Below are 18,497 nucleotides of genomic sequence, written 5' to 3'. Positions count from 1 at the left end.
GAAATACATACTCTAATTAATATAGAATCATATTCTGCTAATTAATATTTTAATAATGAGTCTTCTCAATAGTTGAGTGTCTCTGCTTATGTCCATTCATTTTTTTGTCTTTTTTTAAATTCTCATAATTTAGGTTTTAACATTAACCTTACTTTTGTGCTATATTGCAAATAAAATGCAAGGGGGCTATAGTGGAAGAAACCGTTGAAAAATGTAGCTGAAAAGATTAATGTGCTCTGTGTTTAAGAGCTGTGTTCATGGGCAGTTTGATATCCCTGTTTCTCTCTTTGAACAGCTGTTTTGTATGAAATCAGAGAAGGAAAACCATTTTTTTTAAATTGGTGTATGAAATTCAAATTGCTGAGCAACCTTTTAAAGAAGTTCTGAATCTTTAGGTTACTGTCCTTTTACCATTTTGCTTGGGAAAAAAATGCTGATTTCGATTGTATTCCAGTCACGTTTTTTTGTGTTTAAAGAAAATATTGATCTGCTTAAGAAAACTCAGCAAAATAAAACACACCACCTCCCAAACCCAACAGCAACAACCCCCCCAAATCTCTAGGATTAAAATCCAGAAATATTTTGTGGCTAGTGAAGTAATTAATGAAAATTTTCCAGTGGAGTAAATAAAAGTACACAGGGACTAAGCAACTGTCTCCTGTGGTTTCTATTTGCAAGAGCAAGACTACTTTGCAGGATCCTGAAAGACTAAGAATTGAAATGTGTTTAGTGACTATCAAGGAGAGAAAATGTCTGCTGGCTGTGTAGGTTACCATATTTGTGTTTTCTTTTCTTGCATCGTTGATTGAAAATAACTATAGAGTTAGGCTGTGTATCTCTGAATATATTACAGCATCTAAGTGAGAATTATGCTGTTAAGCTACATGGTCAAATTCTTGGAAGCTTTCTTAGTCATTAGGTATATGATCCTATTTTTTTTTTTGTTTTCATTCAGTGCACATAATAAATAGATGACCACTTATTGCAAAGCTGTTCAGTATGCTCAGACACAGCTCTGATGGCAGAACTAGTAACTGTGTGTATATATGTGTGTGTGTGCTTTCTTTTTTTTTTTCCTCCTATGGTATTGATCATTGTGCTGGTATAGTATTCCATAAATGACTTATTTCACAATGAACTTTTAAGTCAGGTAGTGTTAATTCCATTTAATAGATAGCAGTCAGAGGGTTTAGAAGTCTATAATTGAATTCCTTGAGCTGAAACATCTGTGGAGCATTTTCATTTTTTTCCCCAGATCTGGATTTTTCTTAGGAGTGGGAGTAGACAAGTCAGAAATCCCAGCTCTCCCATATTGGGGTGCTAGATCTTCTCAAAATAAATATCACTTTGAATTTGACTTCAGCGAAGTAGTGTACTTCTTACTATGCTTGTTCTTGGAAATGGTGAAACTGTTTTGCTGACAGAAATTTCAGACTGAAATACTTCAGGCTGCCAGAAGTAACATTTGAGAACCTCAGAATAGTCTTTTAATGTAGTCTTGGCTATTTTACAAGCATAATTATCAGATTGTTTAAATAAACATCTCTTCCTTGCTTGCTCTTGTTTATGTATTACTTGGCCTGTTTTTATTTAGTGTTTAACACATTTTTTTCCTTCATTTATATAGGAACAATTGGACGTAGCACTCTCCAAAATATGCAAGAACTTTGATATCAGTCATTATACAAAGGTTCAGCAGGCTTACAGGCTGCTTGGAAAAACACAGGTTAGTAGTCATCTTCTGAGTAAGTCACAAAGAACTGTGGTGTAACAACGTGAAGCTTTGAGTACTGTGATGGAAGTATATTTTCCTAATTGCCATGGTTTAACCACTGGCTGGCAACTAAGAACCAGACAGCTGCTTGCTCACTCCCCCTTGGTGGGATGGGGGACAGAATCAGAAGAGTAAAAGTGAGAAAACTCGTGGGTTGAGATAAAGACAGTTTAACAGGTAAAGCAAAAGCTGCATGTACAAGCAAAGCAAAACAAGGAGTCCATTCCCCACTTCCCATCAGCAGGCAGATGCTCAGCCATCTCCAGGAAAACGCGTAACGGGTACTTGGGAAGACAAACACCATCATTCTGAATGTCCCCCTCTTCCTTCTTCTTCCCTCAGCTCTATATGCTGAGTATGACGTCATATGGTGTGGGATATCCCTTTGTTCAGTTGGGGTCAGCTGTCCCAGCTGTGTCCCCTCCCAGCTCCTTGGGCACCCCCAGCCTGCTCGCTGGTGAGGTGAGGTGAGGAGCAGAAAAGGCATTGACTCTGTGTAAGCACTGCTCAGGAACAGCTAAAACATCCCTGTGTAATCAATGCTGTTCCTAGCACAAATCCAAAACAGAGTCCCATAGTAGCTACTACGGAGAAAATTAACTCTGTCCCAGCCAAAACCAGCACACTAATGCTGATAAATCATGCAAAGTATACAAAGGCTTTTATAATGCTTAGATATTTTAATAGTACTTGCTAAATGTAAACTGTGTATTACTGTAACATGTAGCTTTTTGGACATGGTATGACTGTAACAGTTCCATATTTCAGCTCTGTTTATAATGCTGTTTGCATTATTAATTGTGTTTGGGCATGTGAGTACTATTTTTTTATAGCTAGGTCCATGTTACCAAGTTGTGCACAACCTGTCCCTTGTGTGCATGTGTTCCCATTTTATATTGTACTCAAACACGAGAGGAATGAAGTTGTGAGGAGAGATTTTGTTGCCAAAAAAAAAAAAAAAAAAACAAACCAATGACACAAGGCATGTCAAACCTAGACTGTGGACATGTCCTAAAAGTTACACCTCTCTGTGCCTATTTACATTTGTGTAAATAGGAGTAGATCTAAACTCTCCAATAGGAAGTAGTTCTCTTCTGTTGGTGCACTGCCTTGAGACGTTGATGGTTTCTCTGGGAAGGCGGTGAACCCATTGCCTTCTGACACAGATATGAAGTGTGGAAGCTAGTACCAAGCTTCTGTGAAGTAAAGGGTGGTAAGGAAATGAGAAAGTCCGGGAGGCACCTTTTGTTAGTGATCAGTGTTCATAACATAGTGAGGCTAAACATGGTGGTGCCAGTGTAGCAATGGTGTTTTGCTTAGAGAAGAGATTCCTCCAGAAAGTTTTAGTTGCTAAAGATCACGTCAAAGTGCCTGTCCCCAATGAGGACAGGACAAGAACCCCATTTGCTTTCTATTACGCTTGGATTTTCTTTAATGTTTACCAGTATTCACAAGTGTATCTGACATTAGAATGCCTTTTTTGGCTTTGTTTTTAAATTTTTGTTTGGTCTTTGTTTCTTTCTAATTAGAACCTTTCTAGCAAAGTTGGGTTCTTCTTCCATGGCTTGATGGTGATAACAGTGTAGCTCTGCAATAGGATAGAAACGGATTTCTCTTCCCATACTTTGATAATGTGCAGAATTACTGGAGTGCGTAAAGACTGCAGTTGAAAATCGGGGGGAGAAGATTAATTAGACTTTTCCTTTGTTAGTGCATTGTATACAGTTTCTTTACTGAACAAAAGTAGGTATAATGTATTCAGTGCTCCAAAGTCTGGTGCTTGATATGTTGAGAAAGGCAGATTTTTTTTGTTGGAGAGGAATGACGTTTCTGAACAAAACAAGTGTTCTGCATGGTTTTGTTACTGCATGGTTTTTGCCTGCTCTGTTCTCATGATAGTGACTTGTTTCTGACATTCCTTTTATTGCTATTAAAGTATGTATTTTGAACTTGTCCTGAAAATAATTTAGTTGCATCATTATTGAAATATCTCCCATTTTGACTCCTCGTTAAACAAAATAAGAACCTTTAGTGTCTTCAGTACTTTTCATGGTTTTATTTGTCATTCTGTTTTCTTTGACTAATTCAAGTTAGGACTAGCTGCAGAAGATTGGTTATTTGCAATAGGACTGAAGCAGAATTACTTGTTTATTTCTTAGGGGTGTGATTGAATTCTCAGCTCTTGTCAGTAGCTAAGAATTTCAAATAGCAAGTAGCGAAACTGAACATTTTCAGATCTGCAGGATCTGATAGCTTCATTCTGGCATATCAAATAATTTTTTAATCAATTCTTATATAACATATATACCAATTATTAGCATATCTTGAAACAGTGAGAAAATTAAGTTACTGAAATGGACTAATGTTATGGACAGTTTATTAATGAATGATCAATAGGATAACTTGGGAAACAACCTGACCTGAAACTTGGGTATGATTATGGCAAAACTTACATGTTATTTAGTCATTAGTGTTTAGTACGTGTACTGATATTTGTTTTTCTGGGAAAAGTAAGTTTTGTTAGACAAATGTAAGGGTTTTTTTTTTTATTGCAGAGAGGGTTTTTGTGAGAAATTTATTGATATGATGTGCATGCCTTTCTGTAACATTTAATCCTACTTTATATTCTTCAAGGAAGAACTCAGTTTGGGCAAGTGGATGGATTGAAGACTTTGTAATTGTGGTTTTAGCTTTATTAATTGCAAAGGAAATATTTTTATTTTAGTTGGAAGTGTTTCCAGTGGGAAAAATAACACTCATCTCAACTAATTTTTTTGACACATTCATCCATCAATGATTGGGAGGGTAAATGAATGAATGAGTAAATTCTATAATTAAATATATTATATACACATAAAACTAATATTTACTAGTGATAATGTCAAAAAAACCCTGGTGAGTTATAGAGGGAGGATGGCAGGGGAAAGTGATTTTACTGGTAATACCTGAACTCTTCTATGTCAGTGTATTGTAATATTGCCACGTCCTATGTTAGATATTTTTGAGACAAAAATTGGAGGCCATGCTTACAATCTCCTGTGTTCAGCACTGAAAAAGACTTATATTAAAAGATGATGACGTATGTCAAATTGAATTTTACTATTTGATTTTATGTTATTCCTTTTCTTTCAGACAGCAATGGACCAGTTACATATGCACTTCACTCAAGCCATTCACAACACTGTGTTTCAAGTAGTCCTTGGATATGTGGAGCTGTGTGCAGGAAACACAGACACCAAGTTTCAGAAGTTACAGTACAAAGATCTCTGTACAGTATGTAATTCTTGCATATATGTGTATTTTTTTAATCTGAATTTTCCCACTGTTGTAAGTGTACATTATGTAAGTGGGGGACTCAGTTATTAAAATAACCCTGCAGCTACTATAGTTTCTTAATACAAGTCATAGGCTAATTGAGAGGTTGGTTATTCACAACTTAATGCTGATTTTGATTGCACTAAATCTTAGCCCTTTAGAGTTAGTGTACACACCATCTAAATAAATGTAAAGAAGTAAATCGTAGGATACAAACAGGAGACCAACATTTCAAGACTCCCATGTCTTCAGTATCATATGCTGGTTACTGGAATCACTGTTAGCGTTGAACTTTATTCCAGTGCATTTAGGCAGTATTCACAATTTCTATAATACTGCATTTCAGTAAGGATTCTTGTAAAGATACTAATTGGAGTCTTCCCATTACTCCTAACTATCAGATTCATTGCACTTTTGGTATCAAGATAAGGGACGGTGGTAATACTGAGATGCAAAAGCCTGATGATAGGCAGATCATGGACTGGGAATTACCATGCATTTTCCTCTAGTATAGATTTTAGATTCAGTTTCTTGCATATGTATGTTTTATTTAATTATTTTAAAATGTTGTTAGAATGAATTACTTTATTTTCAGTAGTAGTTTTAGTTCACTCTAATTCTTTCACTTGTGATTTTACTGTTATACTCTCAGAAATTCTCTTAAGCTTCACTGGTAGGGAGGGAGAGTGTGAGATATTTTAGGTGGTTCTAACATTGATTTAAAATTTGAAATTCTGTTTCTATCTTGATTGTTCTTTAGGTCATTTGTTTCAGTCACAGGCTAAGCCCTCATCATACTTCATCACCTCAAGGACCCACCAATTATTAGTGGGTTGCAGTTTATTAAACCAAAGTACAGTCACAAGGAGATTAAAGTTCATATTCTGATCCATTTTCTGCTCTTTCACTTCTAAGATCTCCTGGGATCATGTAGCTTCAACTAATAAACAACACATCTGCACTGAAGACAATTTCATTTTAAAGAGGTGCCTGTTTGACTTAAGAGGCTTATATAATCTAAGAGCCTTCATATGAGTGAAAGTGGATTATGAGAAATTAATTTATTTGGAGTAATTGACATAAGTATTAATGAACAGAATGAGTAAGGTTCCAGATAGGTGGTATTTGCACTTCACTGAAATTAATTCTAGTTCAAGAAAACGAAAAAACCCTATCTCTGTTCAGTGGACTACAGCCCATTCGTATTTCTGCTTTAAGTCTTCAGAGGATGGTTTTAATTTCTTAGCTTCTAATGCACTTTTCTTCTGAGTTTTTTTTGTTTTATAATTCATATATGCCCTTCAGTTTATTTCTCATTCTTTGCTAACGCTCATTTATTTACACTTACAAACAGTACTACTGAGTTCCTTCTGACATCTTCTAAAATATGGATTTTGTGCTGTGTTGATCCTTACCATTTACAGTGCAGAAGGATCTCTCAGATCACTGGAAATACCACATTTTGTAATATACAGAAAGAGAGTGGCTTTAACTGCTTGGTTACAAAATTATTACCTCATTATTTCTATTTGGTTTTCTTCAGCAAAACCCTTATGAGGTGCTTCTTTAGTTATGTGAGCCTGTTGGAATCTGGCAGTCTGTATAAAGGCAGGTACTCAAACTTTGGGACTATAATGTACTATGAATACTGCTGCAATTTCCTTGAAATTTACTGATTTTTATTTTTATTTTTCATTACTCTCTTGGTAACAATTAGGTATTTAGGGACAGACTGCAGATGGGAAATTTTGTTCTCCGTTACAAACTATGCTGTTCAGTGTTGGTTGTTACCTCTTGCAGCACATTTGTGAAATCAGAGCTCCAAATAAGCTGGACTATCATAAGAATTCAATTTCTAACTTCCCGTAAAAAAAACACCAACAGATTTTCAGCTCTTGCATTCAGTATTTTGGGAATAAATTGTTTAAGACTGAAATATGATCCTGCTTTCTCCCTGTCTAGTTCCAGTGAGAACCCTCTTCAATCCGTCTACTCTGTTAAGCCAGGATGCTCTTAACATATAAGTGGTTATGGAGCACTTACTCTGATTAAACAGTGGAAGTCATATAAAATTAAAGTCTTCCTTTTTGGGCAGATCTTCTGTTACGCGTTTCTAAAAATCTTTCTAAATGAACTCATTTAACTCATTTCCATTTTACATGGGTAGTGGGGGGGACTATAGTGGGTTTTTTCTTTGTTTTAATTTTTTTGTTTGTTTCTTTTCTGAAAGTCAGATACTGGATTTTATAGTTATGTGGATTGTTTTAAAAGAATAATGTTTTCAGTAATTCTTAGGCACTTATGTAACTTATGTGCCTGTGCACTCTGAGTCACTGTTTCCTTGTTGAGCATTTAGTTTCCTAGTGACATACCATGCTCTAACTCTTACATCCTTTCTCCTTCTGGATACTGCTGGAACAGGGGAGACTTCAGTTGCTTCATCTTCAAGTTTTAATTTTCTTTATTCTAACATAAGTTCAAAGAAATTCGGTTGTTTATTTCCTTAGTCTAAATGGAATTATCTTGGTATTTAGTAAGTAATCCTTTGTTCCTGGCCACCTGGAAGCCAATATGCCTTCAAGTATAGTGATCTGCACAACAAAAGTTTAGATTCTATAGCTACTAAAAGCGCTGAAATACAGTATGAGTAACATTGCCTGATGAGTTGGCAGAGAAAATTGCTGAAACAGCTGTTGAAATGTCAGGACAACTTATAAATGATAAACATATCACCCTATTTTGTTCCATTGTTAGCAAAGGTCTACAGTATGTGAGATTAAAGTGTCTCAATAATGCAGTCACTAATGTATATCAACTCTCCAATTAAAGGTGTTTTAGGAAAAAAATGTTCTCAGCTGTTACTTTTTTTATGTATCACGAACTTGACTTTTTCTTTTTTTGTTGATGTGTGCAGGAAACCTAATTTATATCTTTGAGGCAATTCTGGTTTGATAGGGAACAGAACCAGAATAATAATCCATTTAATAAAACGCAAGCAAACTGAAAAGACATAATGATTAATATGAGGCCTTCAGGTACTTTTGCTAGTGACATCTATTAATGCTGAAGAACAGTTTTTGCGAGTCCTTAATTGTAAGCAGGGCGTAGGAGAATATGGCTTGGGTGGTACGTGCTACTGCCAGAAGCATTATTTAAGTTTAGGAAGCAAGAGAACACGATTAAATAAAAGATAAAAGACATGCAGTGTGTATATATCTTTTTTTTTTTTTTTTTACCTGGAAGCTGAAAAATAGGTGGAGGTATAAGTGATGCATCTGCATTTGCAAAGAAATCTGTCGAATCTAACGTTTATTCTCCAACAAACATAATATTCAAGCTTATAAAAGTTTTGTTGCAATTCGTTGCTCAGGAAGGACACTCGGTGTTTAGAAAGCTACAGTTACATCAGTGGATGAGGATGCAGTTCAGAGGGAATTGATTGCTTTGATTAAGGTTTTGCTATCTATAGAATCCATGGTTGATTATTTTGGTGGTTATGTTGACATCACTGTTGCAGAAGCTGTTACTGAATTTGGAGAGTTTTGTTGTAACTGTAATGCCAAAGCTTTTATATCCTCTTGGTTTTACATTTTTGGGTTACCATGCAGTAGCCCCGTAGTAAAAGCTAACTAGCCTTGTGGAAGTCAGCTGTGGACACTGAAGTGGCAATGGGAAAGTATGGACTGTTTTCTACAACAGTGTTAGTTTGAAGTGCTAATTTCCACACTTCTCTGAGAACCTTTAAACAATAATGTAATTGAAATCACATTTGTGCAGTTGAAGTTTGCCCTTGTTTATAAGCTGTGAGACTGCTTCTTCACAGCGAGACAAGGGTGACTTACCATTGCCACTCAGATAAGCAATATATTTTACAGTCTTTTCTTAACCCAGCAAGACCCTTTCTTGAATTCATCCCCTTACCTGACAATCTCATCTTAGGTATTTCTACTGTGTATCTCTCTGATAAAATTGATACTTTTCACCTAATTAATATTTTAAATCACAATTGGCTCTTTGGAGCAGGGTGGATCAGGGAGATAGGACAGCTGCCTCCTAAGTTTGTTTGTTTTCAAACTACTTTATACAGTGTTCAATCCAATGGGACACCAGCCAGGATGGCTTCTCTGTACTACTGAAGTACAAGTATCTATATCATTCAACTAACACAGTTTCTGCATGTCATAGGACTGGCTGCATCCCTCTTTGATAGTGAGATGTGCTGGCCATTAGACTGTATGGCTTTACTTCTGCATCTACTTTGCAGTTCCATAAATACAAGAGGTGGTTAATATATGGACCAGTTGGGGGATGGGAGCGGGAAGGGCTACAAAATAAACTTTGCACTTTGAGACAGCATTTGAGTAGTTGACTAAAATCAGGCATTCCTCAGCTCTCAAATAATTTTGAAAAGGAAACAGATACACGTAAAGCACCTCAGCTGTATGAATGTGGAGGTTTTTGTATGATTCGTTTTGCCTCTGCAAAAAATGAACACAGTTGTTAAGTTTCACAATATTCTTTTGTTTTTCTGTAGCATATTACATCAGACAGCTACATTCCATGCCTTGCTGATCTCTGCAAAGCCCTCTGGGAAGTCATGCTCAGTTACTACCGAACGATGCAGTGGCATGAGAACCATGACCAAGATGAGGCAGCAGCTGTGTCTTCTGGTAAGAAACTGTTCTAGAAACAAAACTTATAATATTTGGAAATAACTTTTCTTGTGCTCAAGTTGTTAATTTGTGTGTTGGTACCTTTGTGGTCTTGACTCTGTGCCTTCAGCATTATTGCTTATAGTGTGCAGTAAGGAACTTAAATACTCACTGGATTTTTGTAGTCTTCAGTATAAGATTGATTTTTTTAAATGAATATGTGTATGTGCCATTATTACAGATATAAACAGTTTTATTTTAAACAGTGGTTATTGTTGAGTTGGAAGTCAGCTGTGGTAGATGACTACAAAATCTGAGCATTTTTCCCTTTAATGTGAAATTTCAGATTTTTTGACCAGTGTCCAAATTTTCACTGCATATTATGCTTAGTAGATTGGGATACTAAATTGTGTACTAGGAAAGGTGACTGAAACAACAGGGAATGAATCTGTTGTAAATCTGTCACTGTGATTTTTTTTTTCAGGAAATCCAGTTTTCTGAATGTTGTATGTCATCTCTACTAGTGAATCATACGTTCACAACTTCCTTGATATCCTTACAGGAGAAAACAAACATTTAATCTTAAAGTATAACTTTTATTTTCTTTTATTGTTGTTCTAGTTTGTGTTTTTAGGACAGAAGCACAAAACCTTAGTCTGTTGTCTAAGTCCTCCTAAGTACATTTTGCTGAATGTATTCTAAATGAATATAAGATGTTTGAAGACAGACTATTTCCCCACTAACCTACGATGCTTGTGTTTGGCAGAGAGCAGAGTGTGAAATTTATGGTATTAAGATTTATGCAAAACTCCTTTTATTTGAATCAGATAGGTTTGCTGTTTTCCTACTGAAAAGGAGGCTCTGTCAAAGGACAAGGACTATAGGATTGCTGTTAAGTTATTCCTCCTTGCCTGATTTGCATAAAACTTGTATCCTTTATGTTAGATGATAAGAAGAAAGGGAAAAAAATTGGAAATAGAAGAACAGATCTTGGAACACTATGCTTCTTACAATGTATTTGAAATCGAACATTTCTTTCAAAACTCAGATTTGTTACAGATTTTTAAGTCTTAAAAAGAATGAAATTTATACTAATCAACATTGTCTTCCTAATTTAAATTTGAAAAACTGATGAAAGTATTTTCTTTGGAGTGTCCTTCCTATGTTGTGTGGAATCTTAAAAAAGAAAAAAAGAATTTGTTGAAACTCAAAGATTGCAGTTTTTAGAAGTATATCAGAATTAAAATCGGAGTTGAAGTATTTAATTTTGAGACGCACCGTGTGAAGAAAGATTCTGAAGTTTTGACTGAATTGCCCATTCTCAGTAATATTTACTTTGAAATTTAAAATAACTTCAGATAATTGCATTTCCTTCTCTTGTTTTCATTTTGTTGTGATCTTTGCATGTGTAAAATAAAGCAGGTATCATAAAGAGTTTATTGAATGGAAACATTATCACAGTAGACTCCTTGCTCAGCTCCAGATGTAATTTTAAAAATAGTTCCCCTTAGTGTGGTTACTTGTGATATCCCGAAAAAAGAAAATAATTTGCACTGCAGAACCTTTTAAAGGAACCATTAAGCCTAATAAAAGTGGTATATTCAGTCACATGAGTAATTCAAATGCATTGCTTTTTAAATGCATGCTAGAGTGTTTTTGTTATGTTTACTACTAATCCACTAAATCTTCTGTCACTCAGTTTTTAAGTTTCTGTAGATGTGGTGGCTTAGCTGTAATGTATAACTAGAATGTATTTCAGCTACTGAATCACTTTTTCAAATACCTCAGCAATGATAAAGCACACAAAAGAGAATTTTACAACTATAATTTAATTTCAGAAGGACTACAAATATCTAACAAATGTCTGTTTTCTCTAAAAGTCATTGCTTATGCTGCAGTAATTATTAAAGCTGTACATGGAAGTCTCATTCCATATTTATTGATTTAATAGCTGTGATATGTGCTAAAGCCAAAGAGTAAAATTCCCACAGAAAGGATGGGTGTGTCAGAAGGAACCATGGAGGCAGTTCAGGAGATTATGCTAAAAGTGTTCCCTCAATTAAACCCCATAGACTGGAGCAATAGAGGGAGCAGTCTTAACTGTTGTACGTGTGTCTGGCATTTATCATTCTGAGAACTCAAGGCTTAGTATTTTTCTCTCCTTGTGCCAATTAATGTCAGCAGTCTTACAAAGTACGTTAAATGGGTCAAGGGACTCCTGATCTTGGGGCACAAACCCAGCTGTAGAAGTGAGGAGCTGGACTTAGAAGACATGAATTATATAGCTCTTTCTATTTTAATAGTGAAGCTTATCCAAAAGAATGCCTGCATGGATTATGGAAATAAGGTTGCACTTCATGTAGATCGTGTGTCTTGTATTTGTTGTTCTTAATGCCTACTACAGATGTTAAAATGTTCTTTGCATATCTTGTAAATAATTGCCCTTCTGCATTTCTGAGGAAAGAGGTGTGTCTGCTTTATATCATTAAATAGTCTGCTTATTTGTGTTCTGAAAATTTGTCTAGTTTGAGACTGAAGAGCAAAATGGGATAGAAAATACTTTCGCAACAGGATTTTTTTTGTTTGAAATGTTTATAGCAGAGACTCTTTGAGACTGAGGCTTTTCTATTTTTTTTCCCTAGAATTGAGTTCAGAATTTGCAGTTGTTCTTTCAGTTATAGTGTGGACTGGTCTTTGGAGGTTACTTTAAGATCAATTAAAAAAAACCCCTTACTTGAAATAAACTAAATGGAAACATAATTATCTCTAGATATAAATGCAGTCCTAAAAAATTTTAAAGTGTGGGACATATTTTAGTACCTTTCATGAAATAGAAAAGACTAATGAGATTTAGTTTGCTGAAGTGTTATAACAGTAGCAGTAAATCATAGTGAAATATATGGTATTGATAGTTCTATGAATCATCAATAATAACACTTAACTAATTGCTCTAATGTACTGTTGGAAAGACAGAATTAAGTGTTCATGTGCAGGACTTTTTTAATCATACTGAAGGTAAAATTAGTGAATGAAAAGTATCAACTCCATAGCATGAAATGAGTTTTAAGTTACATTCAATGAACTGCTGCTTAGTCTGTGATTTTGTTTTTCATATAGTAAATAGCAAATTGCTGCAATACAGGTTTTCATTCCTGAAAATAAACTGCTTATCGGAAAGTCTTCCATTTTACTCTTGGTCATGGTCAAAGCATTGTTTTTGTCTGTACTATAGAATCAAAGAAAAAAGGAGTTTTAAAGGGACCCGTGCAGGTCATTTTGTCTTCCCTGCTCAAAGAAAAGTGAACTTAAAAGTTGCGTTATTTTGTGCGAAGCCCTGTCTGACTCAGCTTGATTTTCACATACCATAAAATTTACTGTGATGTTGATGTAATTCACGCGTATTCCTAAGACACTAATTTAACAGAACAACTGAAACTGAGCAGTAAAATGATCACTATAGCATTTAAACTCCCGGTTTCACAAACGTAATCCTAGTGGTCGAAGATGGTAACAACTGTAATATCTGTAATAGATTCAATGAAAAGCAAGAAGAAAATGATGTAAGATGTAAATTTAATTTCAACCATTTTAAATTTCAAAACGTTCAATTTATAACCTGCTTGGTATTCAAAGAATGAAGCTAGCGGACAGTGATTTGATTTTTATCCCCCCCCCGCAAGGATTAAAGAAAAACCTTTTTTTATGACTGAAAGCTGTCTTTACAGATTTTGGAGAAATACTGAGAAACCTGAAAAATTACTGTATTTAAATCGGGCATCTAGAAGAATTAACTCCTGGATGCTTCTGATTCTTATTTTTATGTGAAACTATGAATATTTATGTATTCTGCTACCTGTTCCAAATTTTTCAAGGCAAAAAGGGTAAATGTTTGTGAACCATTGTGTAGTCCTTGATTTTCAAGGAAATTATCCTAAATTCATATGTTTGCATGTGTGAAATCTGCTGCAGTACAGTTCATTAAAAGACTGGAAACAAGACCTCTTAGCATGACTGACTGTAAACTGGGAGCACCGTGGGATTGCCAGAGAGAATATTGTGTGGATTTTTATTGAACCATAGCATATATATGGCTCTGTACAACCATTCCTTCATAAATGGCAGTTTCTGAGGACAATGACTATGGTCTTAATCTTGAGAACAGGTCAAAGATACTGAGTCGTTTAGGCTTGGCTTCACTCTGCAGAAGTATAGAAGAGAGGAGGTTGCAGAAACTTCTAAAGAGCATGCTGTGACTAAGATAGCTGGTTTTGTTTACTCTTATAGTCAGAGAAAGGATAAATCTGCTTAGTGTTTCTCTAGTTGTGTTATTCTTTTGGTTTGTGTTTTGTTTAATCTTCCATGATAAATCACTTTTGAAAATGCATTTGTCAGAATTATTGCTTTCAGGAGAAGAGGAGCATATTTAGGTACACTTACTAAATTATAAGTTACTTCTAGAATGGCTAATATTTTTTTTACGGTTTTTCTTTCATAAAGAAAATTTTCTTTGAGTGCTCTGCAACAGTAGATACAAGTATGGAATTATGTTTGAGTCTCGTTTTCATATCAAGCAGCCTTTTATCTTCTCATTTTGATTAATTAGGGTAAATTCTCAGCCAACCTGTAAAAACAGTGTCAATTACTTTAAACAGGAAAGAGTTGAACACAGCTTTGCAGCCTTGAAAGTAAGGAATATCTATCCCTAATATAAGCCCAAATTCCAGAATATATCATCTTATGTTTTTGATTCCGAGGAGAAGTTATTCAGTTCAAAATACCAGAGCTTTTATATTCTAGCTGCATATAGTATTGCCCTGATTTTGTATTCTTGAGGTCTAGCCTCACGGACAGACTAATTTTAATTTAACTGGCTTGAAGATTCTTCTTGGTAGTGTTGATATGTTCATAATCCCTAGTTTGCAGATGAAGCTCCCTCAGTGTTTGATGAAGTTCATAATTTAATAACGTGTCCAGACACACCAAATAGCTCCACTTGAAAGAAATTAAGCAAAGCCAGCATCTTTCTCAGTAGCCATATTCCCCACATTTGCTTGATTTAAATGGAGCTACAGGTGTTAAAGGTTTCATATTTTTTTGTTTCTATTATACTTATATATTATATAAGCATTCATATAATAGGTAATATATATAGTCCAACAGGCTTTAAAAAAAACCCAAAATCCATCTTTCAAGGACACAATCTAAGTCAAGGACGCTAGACATGCCCTAGTCTTGTTAGATATGTCCTGTTGTTCTCCAGGTAGGCCCAAATTATAGATAGGGACTGTCCTTCCCACAATATCATAAGGAACTTTCTTTCCCCACCCCCGGTTTCCTCTCTGGGTTCCTGTAGGATCTGGGCTTTGTGCTGCGTGTTCCTGTGAAGACTAGGCGACAGGGATGAGACTGCCTGATGTGCGTACAAAATAATAGCTTGGGGCTGGGTGGAGGTTTTTGAGAGGAAATGCTGGAATTCGGGGAAAGAAATGGCTTTGAGTTGGGAGCCTGTGCATGGAGGTAGAGAGGTGACACTAGCTGGACTAGGAACAAGGGAGTGAATAGTCTTCTCAAGTACTGAAAATTAGTTGGAGTTGCAGAAAAGATGGAAAGACAGGTCAGCATGGCAATGCTGGGTACTGTGGCAATCTTAATTCTTCTGTGTTTGCAACCTCTTAAATGATGGGGTAGAAGGAGGGCTGTATGCTTTGTAATATTCCAGTGTAATATTTTATGTGAATTTTTATCTTTCATGTCAAATCACTAAATGATTTGGGCTTTAAAGGACATGCATAGTTTTTTTTCCTTGTCAGGAACAGCAGAGTTTTCTTATTATGGGAAAAGTTTGTATGTACAGTCTGGCTAAGAGAGAGGTTTCCTGTGGACAGTCATAGGGTGTGAAGCAAAATGCGTGGTACTGTGCCATCACAGACTGCAAATGTAACCACAATTGTATGCTCACAAACTACATATAAAATATTGCCTTCTCTTTTTTAAAACGGAAATGAAGTATATTTCCTCCATGGAGAGAGAGAACACCACATACAGGAGAAGTCTACCATGCATTACGGTGCCTTTTTGGAAAGTGATCCAGTGCTGTGGGAATGAAGGTTTTAGAATTAAACTAGTTTGGAAGAAATTAAAGACACCTGATTATATGATTGACATTATTTCATGCATAAGCATAGATTAGTATGAGATGGGGAAAAAAGAAAAGAGCATGCTATATTGTTTGGATGGTTCATGGGAGAAGTTTCAGTATTTTTCCTCAGAGTTGCAGACAGATTTGCTGTGGCAGAAAGTTAAAAATCTTGTTTCTGAAATCTTTAAGTTCATGGTTCTTGTCTACAAAGCTAGAATATTTTAGAGAATCTGGTTGTAGAGGATAAGAAGTGCTCACTTCAGCCTTCAACTTTATCTTTTTTACTTGAAATATTAGTGTCTGTTACTCTCATCTTTTTTTTTTTTTATTTTTGTTTTTATTGAATGAGATATCTTGCTTACATAATGGCAACCAGAAGCTCTCCTGGTCTGTATTAGCATATAATATTTATAAGTGCTTTATTCATTTCCTTTCAAAAGTTTAGAGCAATGGAGCTCTCCTGGAGTTTGCATAATGGATAATATGATAATGGATAAGGCAGAAGTCTCATTATGAGTACAAAACTAGGATACATTTCAAGACTTTTGGGAATATCTACAGTACCTTTCACCTTCAGTTTCAGATGGCAGCAATGTGATTGGAACTGAGGAGAACAGTTTTGACCGCAGCTATGTAAAAAAGAAATTGGAACATGGGCTTTCACGAATATGGCAGGTATGTTTTTTGGATTTTTTTTTTTTTCCCCTAAATATTTATCCATTCCCCCCCCCCCCCCCCCCAGTATTAATTACAGTTATATTTATACCAATCTTCTTAAAGGAATCTCTCCAGGGACTTTTTTATTTTTTTAAACAGATTTGGTTTGAGCTAAATATATCAAAACCATGGAAATATAATTTCTGTGACTCACTCACTACTTGGTTGCTGTGCTTACAAGCTCAGACACGATACCAAAACATAATAACATGACTTTCAGCCTGATTCCACTTCTCCCAAACTGTGTGCTGCCCCACAATCTATTTTATTCTCATGTGCTTTTCTGTTAGCACAGTCATACTGTTTTATGTTTCTGGTATAACCATAGCTACAGAGAACCCGAAGTCTTGTGAACCTGCCTGATTTCACAATATTCCTGGTCTGCCTGCTGGATCAGTTTGATGTGCAGTGAGACTCCAAATGTATGATGAAAAAGCTGTATACCTTTTACATGGCTGAATTGTAATCTAAAGCTCTGTTTTCGCAGTGACCAGCATCTAGGACTGACCTTGTGTTATAGAGTGTTAAAGAAACTGATTATAATGTTATTTTAGGAAGTCAATGAGATATCATTCATGTTACATAAAATGAAGTTCTACTCTAAATCTCAAAAAAGTTAAGAGTGCAAACAAACCAAAAAGTGCTAATGAACAAGGCATCATAGCCTTCACCTTTTTGTCTTTAATGTCTTAAGAATACAAAAACTTGTTTGTGTTTTGTAGGATGTTCAACTGAAAGTGAAAACGTATCTTCTGGGAACAGATCTGTCTAACTTCAAATATGATGACTTCATATTTGTACTTGATGTTATCAGCAGGTATTTTGATATGTTCATAAAACCACTTAATACATATGCACAAACTTGAACTCTGATAAACAGCACAGTTAATTAAGGCTGATATTTACATTCTGATGCCAACTTTGTCCCCATCTACTGATAGCTTGACGAGCATTTCTTCTTTATGTGAGAGTCTATGAGTGAGTGCTGATCTCTCTTTCTCACTACCTGCCATAAGGATGTACTTGGGAGAGGTAGCATAAATTGTTTTGCTGCTCAAGTAATGCTTATCTGCAATATGATTTCAGTGTTGTCCACCTTTAAGATTTCAGATGTGCAGATCTGACAATTTTGATGTTTCTAAAAGTTTTTAAAGGGAATCTCAGTTAAGAGCAGTAAAATATTGTAGTACTGCTAACCGGTACAGTATTATATCCGTCTGTTTCGATAATAAGATGATGGATTCAGACTGTGAGCTGTACAGCTTGCCCTGTGTAATGGGATCTCATTTATTTTACTTATGGCTCTTTGTCTCTATGTGTATGGGACATTATGATAGGATTTGGAGGGAAATGAGATGTGAACTTTTGTGGCATGAGTGAAGTGTTTGCAACTTAATGTTGGTGCTCTGCTTTTATGGATACATATATGCTCATGGTAATGGCTGAGGCTTGCAATGCAGGTTGGAACAGTAGTATTAATAAATCAGTAAATATTTCTGAACTTTGTTTTATTGTTATAGGTTGATGCAAGTTGGAGAAGAATTTTGTGGAAGTAAGTCTGAAGTTTTGCAAGAATCTATCAGAAAACAAAGTGTTAACTATTTCAAAACGTACCACAGGTGAGACTACTGTATGTACAGTGGATTAATCTAATGGCGGTTATTTTTGCTGTGTTTAACTTGACACGCTTTCTGAAGGAATTCCACTGCATAATGTTCCTGCATAGAGGTTGACAGATAGTGGAATATGCTTCATGATGAGAACGGGGTTCTGAACTGTGGAGAAGGGGAGAGGGTGGAGAAGCCTTTGCTTCCGCTATAGTTGTGGAGAATTCTAGTTCTGCAGCAGGCAAGCCAGATAAAGATGAAAGACTTTTTATGTAGAATTTCAGTAGTTTTTC

At 35.5% G+C, this 18,497-nt stretch overlaps 1 protein-coding gene across 3 annotated transcripts in view; it reads left to right on the top strand.

Moving 5' to 3' along the window:
* VPS50 (VPS50 subunit of EARP/GARPII complex) overlaps nucleotides 1-18,497 on the top strand; it is a 96,788-nt gene that overhangs the window by 28,361 nt on the left and 49,930 nt on the right. For all 3 annotated transcript variants that reach the window (XM_074864391.1, XM_074864409.1, XM_074864399.1), the window contains exons 11-16: nucleotides 1,628-1,726; nucleotides 4,907-5,047; nucleotides 9,624-9,759; nucleotides 16,458-16,555; nucleotides 17,320-17,414; nucleotides 18,118-18,216. In XM_074864391.1, the coding sequence (XP_074720492.1) occupies nucleotides 1,628-1,726; nucleotides 4,907-5,047; nucleotides 9,624-9,759; nucleotides 16,458-16,555; nucleotides 17,320-17,414; nucleotides 18,118-18,216 (668 nt within the window). The remainder of the gene's footprint in view (nucleotides 1-1,627; nucleotides 1,727-4,906; nucleotides 5,048-9,623; nucleotides 9,760-16,457; nucleotides 16,556-17,319; nucleotides 17,415-18,117; nucleotides 18,217-18,497) is intronic.

This window comes from Strix uralensis, chromosome 1, assembly GCF_047716275.1.
Source record: "Strix uralensis isolate ZFMK-TIS-50842 chromosome 1, bStrUra1, whole genome shotgun sequence".
NCBI lineage: Eukaryota > Metazoa > Chordata > Aves > Strigiformes > Strigidae > Strix > Strix uralensis.
Note: the sequence above shows the minus strand (reverse complement) of the source record. Positions and strands in the feature narration are given on the sequence as shown.